Genomic DNA, 16,690 nt, shown 5'->3' on the forward strand with positions numbered 1-16,690 from the left:
TATATATATATACATATTTATTTATTTTTACTATAACAATCGCAATGAAGAAAAAGATTAATGAAGCAGACCTCATGTAATGAAATAAAGATTTGTTGTTGTTGTTATTATTGTTGTTATATAACAATCACACTCTTGATGAATAATTCCAATAAATTAGAAATGAAAAATTTTCAATTTCAATTTGATTCGAATTGAAATGAATAATTATTTGAGTCAAGTTGATTTAACTTAAATTAATTTAATATAAGCTGATCTCAAATTAGTTTTGAGTTTACTCAAAAAGAATTATTATCATTTTACTATATATATTTGTATAACATAGTATATTATATATATCATATTTTATCTACTTAATCATTACAAGTCCCATTTTGAGTCTATTATTTAATATTTTTTAATTAGCCTTGTCAAATTTCAAATGTATTTAAAAAAAACAAATTAGTTTTAAATTTACTCAAAAAGAATTATTATCATTTTACTATATATATTTGTATAACATAGTATATTATATATATCATATTTTATCTACTTAATCATTACAAGTCCCATTTTGAGTCTATTATTTAATATTTTTTAATTAGCCTTGTCAAATTTCAAATGTATTTAAAAAAAAAAATTTGAGTGATTTCAAGTGAATTATAAAATTTAATCCATTATCAAAAAGCTCTGTCTCTCATTCAATTTCTCTAAATCCCAATTTCTTTTCCAGTGTTTGGCTGAGCCTCTCAAACCGCAATATAGAGGCGGCATCATTAGCAACCCAGAGTTCAACAGAGGAATTCAAGAATGGTCTGCATTTGGCTCCGGCAATGTAGAACAAAGAACTTCCAGAACCGGGAACAAATACCTTGTTTTTTCTCGCAGCGGAAGGATACCTTATCTCAGTGTTTCGAAGAAGGTTCTGCTTCAGAAAGAGAAGCTCTACACTTTCTCCGGTGATCTATTCCATTCAACCAACCCATAGAATTTTTACTAAATTTACTAAACCGTACCGAAGTTAAATCGTATCTGCATCTTCTTCCAGCTTGGCTGCAAACTGATGATGGATTTGCTGATGTTGTGGCTGTGTTCAAGGCTGGTGGCAAGCTCATCCATGCCGGAGCAATTGAAGCCAGGTCTGGCTGCTGGTCCATGCTCAAAGGAGGTCTTTCTGTTGATGTTACTGGACCAGCTGAACTCCTTTTCGAGGTAGAAATCTCTGCTCTTTTTTGAAAACTTTTCCTTTCAGATGCTGAAGATCTCTCCATTTGATTGCAGAGCAATGCCACTGCAGCAGAGATCTGGGTGGATAGTATCTCCTTGCAGCCATTTACAGAAGAGGAATGGAGGTCTCATCAGACACAAACCGTCCAGCAGGTAAGGAATCTTTGTTTAAAGACGTAAGTAACAAAGCCCTATATGGGGTCCTGATTGGGTACCCATGCTTCACTCAGACGGGCTTCGCCCACCCATATATACCCACCAATTTTTCATGCTTTTTGAACGCACTCTGACACGGACTGATGGCCTTGAGGCTTGTTGTCCTTTGCTCTGATTGCCAACTTTCAAGTCGCATATCAGAATTTACTGTAGTCGTAGCGTGGTTAAGTACTTCAAACTATGTAGTGAGAATTGCAGTAATATAAGATATACAATGATTAGCAATGTCCCTCAATATTGAGTACCCACTCATACGTACCCATACCCACCCATAGTACATAGGTGGGTGTGGGTATGAGTATCCAATATAGGGCTCTGATAAGTAGTATTGAAATGGAACAATATATACTTTCAGGCACGTATGAGGGTTGTAAGATTGAAGGTTGTGGATGCCAATGGAACCATCCTTCCAAATACCACCATCTCCATTAAACTGCAAAGGCCAAGCTTCCCATTTGGCTGCGCCATCACCCAATCCATACTCACAAACAGTGCCTACCAGTACTGGTTCACCTCTCGCTTCACTGTGACTACCTTTGAGAATGAGATGAAGTGGTACAGCACTGAGAAATATCAAGGGAAGGAAGACTACTATTACGCAGACGCCATGGTTGCATTCTCGAAGCAGCACGGCATTGCTGTGCGAGGCCATAACATATTCTGGGATGACCCAAAGTATCAAATGGGATGGGTAACATCACTATCTTATGCCCAGCTTAAGTATGCTACTACTAAGCGACTCAACTCCATCGTCTCCAGATACAAAGGACAGCTAATCGCTTGGGATGTTGTTAACGAGAACCTTCACTTCAATTTCTTTGAGCAGAGACTGGGACAAAGCTTCTCTGGTGATGCCTTTATACAAGCTAGGCAGATTGATCCAGGCACTTATATGTTCTTGAATGAATACAACACCTTGGAACAACCAGGTGATCCGGCATCAACACCTGATAAGTATCTGCAGAAGTTTTGGGAAATACAGAGATATACTAAGAACAGTGTGAAGATGGCAATAGGGTTGGAAGCACACTTCAACCAACCAAATATTCCCTTCATGAGGGCTGCTCTTGATAAGCTTGCAGGAGCAAAAGTGCCCATCTGGCTCACCGAAGTAGATGTCCAGAATCAAAATCAGGTACAATCTCAAACAATGGGCAAATTATTAGGTGCGGACACCGGACAGAGAATCATCCAGATTTCTCTCTGTCTACAATAAAAGCGCAGCTGCTACAATGACTGTGTTTTTACTGTAGACAGAAGGTGTCCGAACCTAATAATTTCTCCAAACAATGACGTATTTTTCAGGAATATCATTAGTAAGTCTAAGGATTTGAAATTGACCCCCTTTTTTTTTCTTTTCAGGCACAGTATCTAGAATCCATCTTGAGGGAGGCTTTCTCACATCCAGCAGTTAAAGGGATTGTGATATGGGCTGGATGGCACCCTCAGGGCTGCAACAGGATGTGTTTGACTGATAACAACTTCAGGAACTTACCCACTGGAGATGTAGTTGACAAGCTGATCAAAGGGTGGAGATCTGACACTGTGGTGGGAACAACTGACAGCAATGGCATCTTTGAAGCTCAACTCTTTCATGGAGAGCATGAGGTCAAAGTGCTTCGGTCACCTGGGGGTTATCTAACAGTCAATGAGTTGGAAACAGTTTCTCATGGTGATGGCAAAACACATGTGATTGTTGTATAAACATTATACGTGGTGCATATAATAAGTATTAAACATTTGGTTTTTGTATAAGCTTACAGCACACTTTTGACTTTACAATAAGTGGAACCGTAAAGATTGTTTCACAATTTATAAAAATACAGACTTTAGTAATACTCTCACATTTTCGAAGATAACACTATAGTTGACAAGCATTTATAATGGAGGTAAATGCAGCGCCCTCCTCATGGATACAGCTACGTTGAGCTGGCAAGGTCGGGGAAGCAATGAAGTCAGACATTTCTTGTTGAGTTGGAGGGTTTTAATAGTTACGCTGAAGGTAGAAACTACAGCTCCGCACTGAATCCTATAACAACAGACCCTTTTCTAAGATGCAAAGGACTCTGGGTTCAAAACTCCTAGAGGAAGCAAAGTAATTTAAAGCTTGTTTGAGTGGGTACCTACCTTGCTAAACTTTCTTGGAAGCAACATGAATAAACCCTATCTTGCTCATCTCATTCTCCTCTGCTAGCATATTCTCTGTCTTTCTCTCACTTATTCCGTGCCCCCTTGCTTGCAAAATAACAAAATTATATTTCCTTTCCATCCTACATCTTTTTCGGTCTGATTTTTAGAACGATATGATATCTAGTAATTGTATGATCGTGATTTAAAGGGACAAGCCCCAAAAATTCACCAACGAGACACAATGAAGCCGTATTGCAAGTACCTATCTTATCAAGTCATGGCCGATTTGTCCATTTCCTCCTTCGAACAATCCTTTCACGAATATATTTTGGTTGGCTAAACTAGGGTTCAATTCTTTGCCCCCCCCTCCCCCCACATTAAAAAAATCAACCATAAAGAACGCATTGAAAAGAGTAATGCCATGGTAAACTATGTCGAGCATGATTGTCAACTCCGGAAGTATTCATTCATAAAAGCGGTGGGACAGGAAGCGTACCGAGAGTTCTGCGACAGAGGATGCCGGAGATGCATCTGCTGGCGCAGACATTGAAAAGAAAGAAATCGTTGGTCGCGTAGATGGAATGGGGAAGGGGTGTTGGCCGATGAGCAGAAAGAAACGAATGAGTAGGAACGGACTGTACAATTCAATTAATCGGAAAAGTAGCAGAGTTTCTGTATTAGAGGGCGAGAGAGGGCGGAAGTGATATCGGGAGAGGACGGTCAAGGGGATCATAGTTAGGAGATGGAGGTCAAATGAATTATTGCCGCGTGATAAAGGTTAGAGGGATCATAGCTAATGAGAAAGAAAGGTTAGGCGATTAAGTTTGAAGGGATTTTTGTTGGGTGACCACTGTCGAATGAACTATTATTAAGTGATAGAGGTCAGAGGAACTATAGTCGGCGAGTAATATAGGTTGGGCTGAGACCTGGCGGTTGTGGCCAGACAAAGGTCTGATGTTGATTGTTGAAAGGAGGTCCAATAGCGATTGTCGAGCAGCGAGGATTTACCGACGGTGGTGTCTCGGTGGAGCTCTAGAACTCTTCGAACCTCAAAGTTCTTTTGAGTCTCTAGCCCATAATTCAAGCCTCCAAAACTTTTTTTTTTTTCATATAGATAGTGATGTTTTATTTATAGATTTTGAGAGTGGCATGTTCCATAAATACGAAGAAGATCCAGGACAAATTTGAGGTACTTCATCGAACTACCTATATTAATTCTTTTTATCATGGAGCATTCATTCAGCATTAAAGTGTTTAAATGATGTTAGATTAAGTGATATTGGCCTCGTTAGATTCATCTCGTGAAGACCTATGATGCACAAACACGGACACGGCGACACGGATACGACACGACACGGACATGGGACACGTTAGTTATTGAAAATATAGGACACGGACACGGGTTTGACACAGTATTATAGTTTTTTATATTTTAAAAATAGTGTATAAAAATTAAATAATTATAATTTTGAAGATAATTTGAAAATAATAAGTCATTTAACTAGAATTTGTGATTAAAATGATTAATATTAGGATGTCGAGAGTCAGGCGACGACGTCGTTTATCAGTTACCGAGAGAGGAAATGAAAATACCTTCACTACTAAAAATAAATGAAAATGAGAATATTCAATGATTGGGTATTAAGTGCGGACGTTGATTTGGTATTGTGGATAGGAAATAAAAAATTTAGTTTAAATTCTGCCAAATACAAGAAATTATATTTAAAAAAATTTATAAAATATTTAAGATACGCGTGCCGGACACGAGTGTTCAATTTGTATTTAATAGTTTTTAATCGGACACGTTTTCAACATGTCCGACACGTGTCGAAGGAGTGTCGGGCGAGTGTCGTGTCGGATACGGTGTCGGACACTGCACGGCGTGCACGCCTCTTTGAGGAGAAGTGTCGGTGCATCATAGGTGAAGACGCTTGATTCAACTATAAGCATGCTATATTTGGATATCATGTGTTCATCCAAGTCAATGCATGAAAGCTTCCAAGTCAATGCATCAAGATCGGAGTTTAAATGGATCCAAATTTAGTTTTGAAATTTTTCAATTCAAATATGCATCAAGATTTTCAGGTGACGTATCAATATTATATATTAAAATTTATATATGACACTTTTAAAGCATTTCTAATGATTTTTAAAACCAAGTCAATGCATGAAAGCTTCCAAGTCAATGCATCAAGATCGGAGTTTAAATGGATCCAAATTTAGTTTTGAAATTTTTCAATTCAAATATGCATCAAGATTTTCAGGTGACGTATCAATATTATATATTAAAATTTAGGGAATTTTACATACATACCACTTTATACCATCCTATTTACATATCTAACACCTAAAATTTTAATATTACATACATACCACTTATATTATTTTAATATCAAATATACCACTCATGTTTCCTTCCTACCACTTAATATATTTCATTTATACCACCCATATTTGATATGAAATTGAACTATCGGTGGTATGCATGTAATATTAAAGTTTTAGATGTTAAATATGTAAATATAGTAGTATAAAGTGGTATGCATGTAAATCTCCCTAAAATTTATATATGACACTTTTAAAGCATTTCTAATGATTTTTAAAATAATTATGATCTAATTTATATTAAAATATTCTGAAAAAAAAAATATTATGAATATAATTTAAAAATAATTAAATAATTTTATATTAAATTTATTTTAAAATTGATATAATTGTTTTAAATTAATTTTGATTTAATTTAATTAAATGATTATCACTAAATTTTTTCTTTATTATGGAGAGGTTAAGTAGACGAAATGAGATAGAAATGAGAAGGGACAAATCTGAGAGAATGAAATAGCAACAAAGACATACGATTGGTACAATTGAAAGTACACAAATTTTTCGTTTCCAAATTTCATCAGATATCCTACACCCTGTGAATTTATTTGTATTTGCTCGATAAATATCAACCTTTTAACACATGTAGCTGTAAAAATATTTTTATCTTATGAATATTCGCGGAGGGGCGTTCAATTTCTCTTTTCTGTTTGTGTGCGAAATACTCGTGCAACGCTAGGACGCGAATTTACAAACTCTACCACCACGTATATTCTCGCACGCAACAAAACTATTATTAGATCCAACAAAAAAAAATTAGAAAAATTAGAGCAAATTTTCTATATATGACATAAATTAGCAATCAATAATTTTATTAAAATATGCCATGTAAGAAAAATCTTAATTTTTTATCATTAAAAATTAATATATATACATATATAAAGAAAAAAATATGTATATTAGAAATTTTATTTTTTTATAAAATTAACAACTAAATAGTTAAAATATTATAAATTTATATGTAACAACTAATAGAATATAGAATTTATAATTTTATTAAAAATAAATATTAATATTCTTAAAAGATAAAAGTATTATTTCACTATAGACTCTTAAATAGAAGGACAAAAAGCTACTAAAAATATATTTTTTGAGTATATTAAAATTTATCAATTTGTGCCCCTATTGATGAAAATTTCTAGCTCCGCCCCTGAACATGAGCATTGTTGTCAATGGCAAGAGCCAACCATATTCATGATGATAGACTTTAATGTTAATGTTGACAACAATCATTGACCTAGGTGGAAATAAAAGTGTCGAATGTTATGATAACAGCCGACATTACCTTGTAGGTGATGGCAAGGCCAATGTTGATGTAGGCCAGCGTCGATGGCGAGACCAGTGTTAGAAGTTCAAGTAAAGTATTGGGGGACTTGCTGATCACAATCGTATTTGAGATTACAACCAAGGTTGCCCCACAATCCAGATGTGCTTCCCATGGAATCGATGCAACATTAACTGATGGTTGAAAGGTGATAAAAAAATGTCTACTTGTTGTTGCAATGAATTTGTCCTCGATATTGAAGGACTTCCAAATAGACTTTATTAGGACTCCTTTGGGCTCGGATTGTATCAGATTTAGTGTCATTGGGTTCGTCTCTTGAGATGTTCAATTAGACTATAAGCTTGTTGGAATTGGAGTTCAAATTATTTTAATTTTAATTTTTTGAAACTTTGAACGCATATTTGCATCAAGATTCATGCCCGATCAAGATTTTTTTTTCATGATGATACACTCTATTTATTACTCGTTAATTAAGCTTTCTAGCCATTCCAGCCGTCTCATTCCCATCGTGTTGCCATGGCCTAAAATCATGCTTAGATTATTCCAAACTGATTCAGAAGAGATAATACAGTCGTAGGTCTCTAATAAATAATAAACTTTGGGTGTTGGATATATAAGTAAAGAAAATTTTTTCATTCAACTCCTTAAAGAACAAAAATATAAAATGAGCCGAATATTAAGCAGTTTTATTTGACAGCTCTAGTACTGTATCATTCCATATAAAGACATGGATTACATCTCTTTTGAACGATCCATAAGAATCAAATTGGATCTATAACGTCATCCTTGACTAGATCACGAAGTTCCTCCAACCGCAGACAAGAAACCTAATCTGCATTACTTAATCTTTACAGAATGCAAGGAAAGAGCAAAACACCTGTATAAATTTCAGAGATCAACCCAATGTATCTTGTAAATCAAGTAAGAACAATAACGCAAAACCCAGATAGAAGAAAACCAAAACTCAATTCAATGTTAAACCTAAAAAAAGGGCCATCCCCTTTTCATCATAAATTAAACTAACAAAAACAACAATATCCAATAAATAAAATCTCCATCGAGATGCGCCAAAATACATCTAATTCCCCATCTACCATAGAATCACAATCTTTACAAACTTCAATAATAGAAACGGAACCTTCTTCCCTTTCGCAACCGGCCAACCAAAATAAAGAGGCCAAAACTATCTACAACAAATTAAATAAGCTTCGTCGGAAATTCTTACTGACGAAGGCGTCATCTCTCCACTGCCAACACACAGATCATGACGGAAACAATGGCTGCCCTAACGGCGACGCGGTAGATAACGACTAACCTTCTCTCCTGCAACGCCCAGATCGTAGAGAAGAAAAGCCCTAGAATCTGCGCCACCGCGACAAACAACCCCATCGATCAGATCGGCAAGGAAGGAAGAAGGAAAGAAGAACTAAGAAGAAGAGAATGAAGAAAAACAAGGATTAACAAGAGAATCTAAATCCCCTGCTTCACTCTTTTGAATTGAAATAAGAAGCCGATGACGCCGGTTGGGCAACTGTTTATATAGAACCGGTGCCTTGCTGTCTCTAAGGGCAGTCCAATTGAGTCATGACACGTCAAATTTGGGAATTTTTTTAATAGCATTAATATTACTCATTCTCCGTGCGTTAGTTTTAAAATTAGGGACACTTGAAAAGACGTGGAACAATGCAGCAATTTTGATGCCTCGGAAATTATTCTTTGTTGAGCTCTAATTATTACGTCCTCCGATCCGCCGTAGAGGAATGTCCGGTCGGAGGTCAAATCATATCAAAAAATGAAAAATACCGAGCAATATCAAACAATAACGAGGAAATACAATCACGTGAACACCCAATATTGAGTTATACCAATCTATACGAGCAATACCGAGTTATACAAAAGTTGTATCCAGTTTTTCCTAGAAAAAACTCGGTACAACTCGGTATTGCTTGGTATAGCTCGGTATAACTCGGTATTGATCTTCACAGAGCGTTCGACGTCCGAACAGAATATTTTTTCCTAAAAATCATCTTATTTCTATCCTCTCTCATGCGGAATGAGGAGAAAATAAGTGCGTGATCTGGCACCCGTGGGGCTGATTACCGATAGGTCCGTTGAGGGATTAGGTTCTCCGCCAAGCGCCTCATCTACTGTGGTGGTGGCTGCCAGTAGATACCACTGTTACCAAAAAATAAAAATAAAATAGACAACCAAAATATAAAAAAATATAGCTCATTTTGATATATCATTTAAAATTTTTTACTATCAATAAAAAATTTTTGAATTAAAATTTTATTTTATGTATATATATTAAATTAATAGTTTCTTGAAGATATCACAAATTAGTAATTTTATAAATTAGAGACACCTATATTAATGAGCTCTAGCTGGAAATGAGTGAGATAATTTTGAGTTATTCCTACAAAATAAATAATAAATATATATAAAGAAACTTAAGTTTTATTTATGTGGAAAAAATGGAGGGAGAAAAATCATTGGGCGTTGATTGGAAAGTCTCAATTAATTTAAGTATGTAATGCAATTAGCCATCTTCCTTGTAATGGAAAAAGATGCGATATGATGTAAAAGGCCTAGTTCAATTATGTAAAAAATTAGAACATGATATTTTGACTCAAACTTAACCAAGATAGATTTTATAGCTATCAGACTTATTTTGAGATGATTGTAATGTATGAATGATTAATTAAAATTTGTATTAGATTGATTTTAAAGTTAATTTGATGATTAACTTTTTTTCCTTGGAGGAAATCTCATGCTTATGATTGTTGGGTCCTGAAAATTTTTAATTGTTAGAGAGATATAGAGTTTAGCGTCCTAGCTTTATATAAAGACCCAGCACACAAACAGATAAAAGATAGGGGCGTAGCATCTATAAGAGATACCGGAATTTTTACGTAGAAATCCCTAAAAAGGGAGAAAATCACAAGGTCTAGCCTAATTTGAATGAATCCACTAGTATTGATGGTTAATTATAAATAATATTGCTCTTCAAAAGAAGAAATTATTCTGTACAGCCACCTGACCGTCTGGGAGCGAATCATGATGCACCAAATCACCCGGTACACATAACCAATACACAGTAAAAAAGTGACATGACACATCCTGATTCGCTTCCGTACAGCACCCTGTGACCGCACAGAATAATTTCACCTTTGAAAAAAGGTGCTCACTGAATGTAGCAAATATATATTCTATATATCCAGCTATACCTCTTAAAAGAGTGTTGATATATTTGTTGCAATAATGCATCAATTTTGAAGCCTCTAAAAAGCTTCTTTTTTGGAACAAATATTACAACCAAAAAAATTTTAAACTCACTTTGATATGTTATTTAAATTTTTTTACTATCAATTTAAAAAAAAATTTACACACATATATATACATACATATCTTAAAGATATCACAAATTACTAATTTTGTAAATTAGAGACAATTTTAGGTTATTTGTTTGGCAACTGGTTTTTTATTGTTTTCAAAAAAATTATACTAAAATGCTGCTTTCTACAATAACTCGAGAAAATTACTTTATCTACAATAATTTTATCAAGCAATAAGAAAGCTGTTACAAACGATCATAGTCAATTAGATTAATGCTTCGTTTGGGACATCTTTCTTATTGCTTTTAAAAATATTTATTTAGTACAAAAATTATATAAGAAAGCCGTCCTAAACAAAAACTAAGGTTTCATTTAGGGCGGCTTTCTTATTGCTTCTTAAAGTAGTTTTTTAGTACAAAAATTAATTTATTTTTATTTTTTTACTAGAAAGCTGCGTTAAGAAACAGTAAGAAATCCGTCTCAAATGAAACCTAAGAATTCAATAAGAAGATACCGACTTCTTCTAGTTAATCATATATATGATTAATAGAGCCTTTTTTGCAAATTTGGTCTATGATGCCGACTTCTCCTGATCAGTGATATTAAACAGGACTCCACATGAGCGATTTTGGGTGTACACCAGATATTAATGGTGACAAAAGGTAATCATAAGTAAACTTCCTAAGACAATATGTGATAAGAGATCTTACTAAGGCAATATGTGATAAATAAACTAATGAAGTTCTATGGCGATTTGAAAAAGATTGCCCAAAGTTTCAGAACTGTATCGCATAAAACCTGATGCTCTAAATGATGTCAATACTCACATGAATCTCTCTGGTTCAGAAAACACTAATAGCACAATAATTGCATGAACCGCTTCTCTAATTGCAAATGCTTGGGTTAACAAGCAAGCTACTCCATTAATCTGTGTCACTATAGAAGCATGGAAACATATGGATTTGGGAGTCAGAAGGAATTTAATAGTATAAGGGCTCACTATACTATATTACCATCCAAATGCTCTGAAGTGTGCAGTTTCATGGTTGTTAGAAAGCTAACCTTCATTTCTCTTGCGAGTGAAGGTAGCCATTCCTCTCCTCTAATTCTCTTCAATTCTGCAACTCTTTCTTCCTCACGCTTGGCTGCTGCCTTTGCTGCAGTGTCTCTAGCTTCCCATCTGGCAAATGAACTCTGGCAAGCTAGTCTAGCCGCAGCCACTATATCAGAACCATTGACAGCAACAGATTGGATATTGCGTCGAAACTGAAATTACTAAAGAAGTAATCAATAATAATAAAGCATAAAACGACCAAAATCGTGAGTTGGGACGGAATTTTAGGCTTTGTTTGAGATGGTTTTCTTATTGCTTCTTGGGGGCAGTTTTTTAGTACAAAAATTTAATTTTTATATTAGAAAGCTGCTTTAAGAAGCATTAAGAAAGTTGTCTCAAACGAAGCCTTAAGCACTGTTACCTTCTTTGATTTTTCATCAATATACTCTCCAGGAATAATCTTAGGTTTCTTCTGAGGTCCTGGATCTTGATCTGGGGACATTCATAAACCTGCATCGGTGATCAATGGTGATGTAAGAATGGCATTATATAAGGTTAGCACATACCAATAGGATCCAGTCTCATCCCAGGGGGGGCTTTTCTGAATAATTTGACGAGACCTCCATCTGACTGAAGATTATCATTATCAGGAATATGAGTTGTAACGATCTCAATGTTCTTATCCAGAAGATCATCCAAAAGCTTTTGTGCCTGCAATTACAAGCACTCGCAATGCAAAAAAGTCACAAATGGGGATATAGATGATCGGTAATTTGCATTCAAATAATAGTTAACTTTATTAAAAGTTATGCAGGCCATCACTCAAACACAGTTTGTAGAATTATTATGCTTAAGTTCTAGTAAACTCACGGCAGCAGCAGGCCAAGATTTTATTTGGGACAACTTTCTTACTATTTTCTAAAGCAATTTTAGTACAAAAATTTCTCGAAATGAGCAAAAAAATAGTGGTCAAAAGTTGTCCCAAACAAAGCCTATGAAAATCAAAATGCTTCTAAACAAACATCCAAGGGAAGGATGTGACCTATGTTCAAAGGATCCATGATGCACAGCAGATGAAATGAATACAACACCACACGGGCAGGGGACACCCATTCTTGAAAATATATATGATGCAAACATGGGTGGGACATGGCAAACAAAATTAACATATATACAATTATATTAAAAATAAGAAATATCTTCCATCACAATTAAAATAAATCTTTAAAACGGTGTTCTCATTGTTTAAAAGGATTTCAAAATGAGCTATGATAAATTATAGCTTTCAAAATTAAAGCAACATAAGTTGCATGCGCTATATAGATTATGCACACAACATTCTTATGATATGCGAAGTTCACAACTATGTCCAAAAGAAATAAAAAAGACAGTCCAAAAATGACAAAAAGATTTATAACAAAACAAAGGATTAAAATCAAATGAAAGAACGATCACCTTTTGCAAAATATTCATGTTTTCTTGTACATGACAGATGCTCATATACTGGATACAGATTGCAAATATTTTAAGATTTCTTTTTTATATAACAGATCTGTTTACTTGTATGCTGGATACAGATTTGATGCGGGATTTTCACGACTCCATTGACTTTGGAAATTCTGCAATCTTGCTCGAGATAAGATCATGACTGTTCAGCCACTCCAATCCTTCGTTACGAGATTTTCAGCTCATATTTCTACTCCTATATGATTTGAGGCTTCGAAACTGAGGTCAGCAATAGTGATATGATTCGTAGAGGATTTCTTGCTTGCTAAGAACTAGTGATTACAATAATTTTGGTTGGTATCATCCGAAAGTATTCCGACCATCCAGACCTCTCGAGTCTCTTGCACTTGAAATGTCATATGCTAATTCACCAGGTCAAGCTAAAAGCCTACAACAACAACAACAACAAGTCTTTGTCCCACTATGTGGGGTCGGCTATATAAATCCTTTTTCATCATTATGTCATGTTAAAAGTCAAATTCTCATTTAAATCTAATAAAGAAATATCTTTTCTAATATTTTCTAATCAAGACTTTTTAGGTCTACATCTACCTTTCTTAACATAAGTCAAATCTAATACCTCAACTTTCCTAACCGGGTCATCGGAAGGCCTCCGTTTAATGTGACCAAGCCATCTAAGGCGACTCTCTCTAATATTATCTTCCACTGGAGCTACTACAACCTTTCACGTATATGCTCATTTCGTATCCTATCTCTAAGGGTAAAGCCACTCATCCACCTAAGCATCCTCATCTCTGCAACACTTAACTTAGTATTATGCTTCTCTTTTAATGGCCAACATTCATCACCATAAAGTATTGCAGGTCTCACCAACATCTTATAAAATTTTCTCTTAAGTTTGAAGACTTCTATATCGCACAACAAGCCCGATGCATTTCTCCACTTCAACCATCCAACTTGAATTCTGCTCATAATATCCCCGTCTATTGCATCATCACTCTGAACAATAGATCCAAGATATCTAAAACTTTTTGGTTCATACAAATCCTTGGGAAAACTAAGAGATTTGGAAAGATAGAAAATCTTTCATCACACTATAGATTATGTTTCCTCTACTATTGTGGTCTGCCAAAATAAAAAGCCTGCACTTCTTAATTTCTTTCTTGTACTTCAATAAATAAAGGATAATAAAATTAGGCTTCTACAAAAGAACCTCATCAATCAGTATATTCTTAAACAAGCTAAGATAATGGATTTAGGATATTCTAGTTGAGTGGAATCCATTGTACTTCATTAGGAACAAGCAGGGCATGATCCTCGTTAAGGATCCACTTGCTAAGAGATTCAGAGCACAAACTACGGATCTAAATGTATTGTTAGTCATTAATTAGTTGCCTGAACCCTTCAGAATAAAAATTCCTATTGGAAATTTTCAATGTGCTTAACCTTTCCAACATTTCCTATGGCAGGAAATAATGTGATGCCAGTGAATTCTCTCATTCATCATCACATTCCAAAGAACTATGAATAGATGATTCCACAGTGCTGTTTCTAGCCAGATCTCATGATTAAAGGTTTAATATTCTAGTACCAAGAACTCATCTTACCCAAAGGTAATTTTTTGTATGAAACAGATCCTATGTAACTAACCTGGCAGTTTTTGAGAGTTTTTTTCAATTTCCACTTGTTCTGTGCCAGAATATTCATAACTAAAGAATGAGATAATTTTACGTCTTAGCTTTATACGAAGATCTAAATTCAAATAAAATAATATTGCAATATAAACCAAAGTTATTAGTAAAGAACTCAAAAAGAGAAAATATCATGGAGCCTAATCAAGTTGAAATGAATTCACTGATACATGTCATCTGTTACAAACGATGACCTTACCCATAACTGGGTAAGATGTTTAAGATGTTTATATAATGTAGCAAACGCGAAGTACATAAAATGAATTTCACGGTAGAAGTTGGTTCATGCTATGTTTTGTAGTTCACTATATAAACCTTGACGTTCATATCGAGAGTCAAAGTTGGTGTAAACAATGTGCATACAATAACGCACACCGACATTGTTGGTAACGACATCCAATGAAGTCAGAGTCATGGGCAGAACTTAGGCAGGGCAATTTGAATTCCAAAAGTGTTCTTACAACCCTGGCAGGTCGAACCCTTCGATCCCGATATATCTGCAAAGCGTATGACGATCAAGGATATGAGCTAATAGGGGCGCTATTGACCCATTTTCTAGTAGTGAAGGGTCAAGCCAAATTCGAGGTAACACCAACAGTTACTTATAACTTATAAGTTCCCTCCCCCATTTAAAAATTAAGGCTGGTTCCTCCCCTGGTCCAAAGGACTTCAGTATTTGTGTCAACAGCATGCATCGACCTTGGTGGGGAGACATGCGACAAAGTCAGTGGGCATCGCGTTCATATCAACGGTGAGCATCAGCCTTATAGGGGATGGTGTGCGCCGACGTTTTGGCAACAACAGGCGATAATGTGGGCAGTTGTCGATGGACGGGCAACGGTGATCTTGAGATCAAGCGACTATGTCGGGCCGTGGGAGGCCGTTTTCATTTCATTCAAATTCCACTCATCCTAACATAAACTACATTAGATCTAAAGATAAGCAGCATTTTTAGAAGAAAACTTCACAAAGTTTTCATTGTTATCACATACAATAACCAGTTATACCATGGATGCATTTTCAAGAACCGAAGAACTACGCCCCTTATCACGGCGATACCATTCACTGAAAATATACTGCTTTTCTACAAAACCTAAATCAAGTGAAAAACCCTATGGAAAAAAAAAAACTGTTTGTAAAATGTCATATTTCAGTCCAGTTAAATAGAAGGTGTGCACCTTAATCTGATACAGCTTGATGCCAGGGGCTTTCGTTTTCTTCTCAACTTCGTGGTTTGAGTGGCCGACGCACAATGAACCGCCGTTGCTAGCGGAAACCCTAAACTTGGAGAGACCATAGGAAGAAGAAACGTCAACCGCAGCAACAGAATCTATCGCCGCTTTCCATTCGGCGTCGCCATCTTCCTCTCCACTGCTGCTGTCTGTACCGCCGGCGATTCCCATGTCGAACTCTTAGGGGCTGTTTGGCAACAATTGTGGGATTTTTAGTGGGATTTAGTAGATCTGTAGAAATGTGTTAAATCCTAAAAGTTACTTGGTTTGTAAAATGTTAAATCTTGTTAAATTCTTAGAAATTGTTTAGTAACATATTTCAGGATATATGACAGTTAGGGATTTAAATATGAAGAATATAATTATAAATTAAAAAATAAATTTATAATTAAAATAAAAATTAATGTGTTATAAATTTAATAACATATTAAGTAAAAATTACTTATTAATAATTATTTACACAATTAATTAAATATTTAATGATACATACATATTAAGTTATATTAATTAAGCTAATTCTATTAATATTTAATTACTAATTGTATATTTAAGTTAATTTAGATAATAAATTTATGCAGTAATTATACAATTAATTATTTAATTATTTAACTTATTTATTAATAGTTTAAAATGTATTAATTAAGTTAATCAATAATAACTTAGAGGCGTCTAGGTTTGCGTTTCATCTTCTC

General features: G+C 35.0%; 2 protein-coding genes across 3 annotated transcripts in view; one reads left to right on the forward strand and one right to left on the reverse strand.

The window, feature by feature from the left end:
- LOC110093601 (endo-1,4-beta-xylanase 5-like) overlaps nt 1-3,146 on the forward strand; it is a 10,380-nt gene extending 7,234 nt beyond the window's left edge. Inside the window, exons 2-6 of the mRNA XM_028692993.1 lie at nt 668-938; nt 1,028-1,191; nt 1,261-1,359; nt 1,778-2,557; nt 2,785-3,146. Of these exons, the coding sequence (XP_028548826.1) occupies nt 668-938; nt 1,028-1,191; nt 1,261-1,359; nt 1,778-2,557; nt 2,785-3,126 (1,656 nt within the window). The 3' untranslated portion in view covers nt 3,127-3,146. The remainder of the gene's footprint in view (nt 1-667; nt 939-1,027; nt 1,192-1,260; nt 1,360-1,777; nt 2,558-2,784) is intronic.
- Nucleotides 3,147-11,248: 8,102 nt separating this feature from the next.
- Nucleotides 11,249-16,210, reverse strand: LOC110093599. 2 transcript variants are annotated; one of them, XM_020818532.2, is made up of 5 exons: nt 15,945-16,210; nt 12,175-12,319; nt 12,030-12,100; nt 11,617-11,820; nt 11,249-11,490 (listed from the first exon to the last, which is right to left on the reverse strand). In XM_020818532.2, the coding sequence occupies exons 1-5, from the start codon at nt 16,167-16,169 to the stop codon at nt 11,488-11,490; spliced, it is 648 nt and encodes a 215-aa protein (XP_020674191.1). In that variant the 5' UTR covers nt 16,170-16,210; the 3' UTR covers nt 11,249-11,487. The 2 variants fall into 2 exon arrangements, with proteins under 2 accessions (XP_020674191.1, XP_020674190.1); XM_020818531.2 differs by having other exon boundaries at nt 11,249-11,820.
- Between the last annotated feature and the right edge of the window lie 480 nt (nt 16,211-16,690).

This window comes from Dendrobium catenatum, unplaced genomic scaffold (assembly GCF_001605985.2).
Source record: "Dendrobium catenatum unplaced genomic scaffold, ASM160598v2 fragScaff_scaffold_211, whole genome shotgun sequence".
NCBI classification, from domain to species: Eukaryota; Viridiplantae; Streptophyta; class Magnoliopsida; order Asparagales; family Orchidaceae; genus Dendrobium; species Dendrobium catenatum.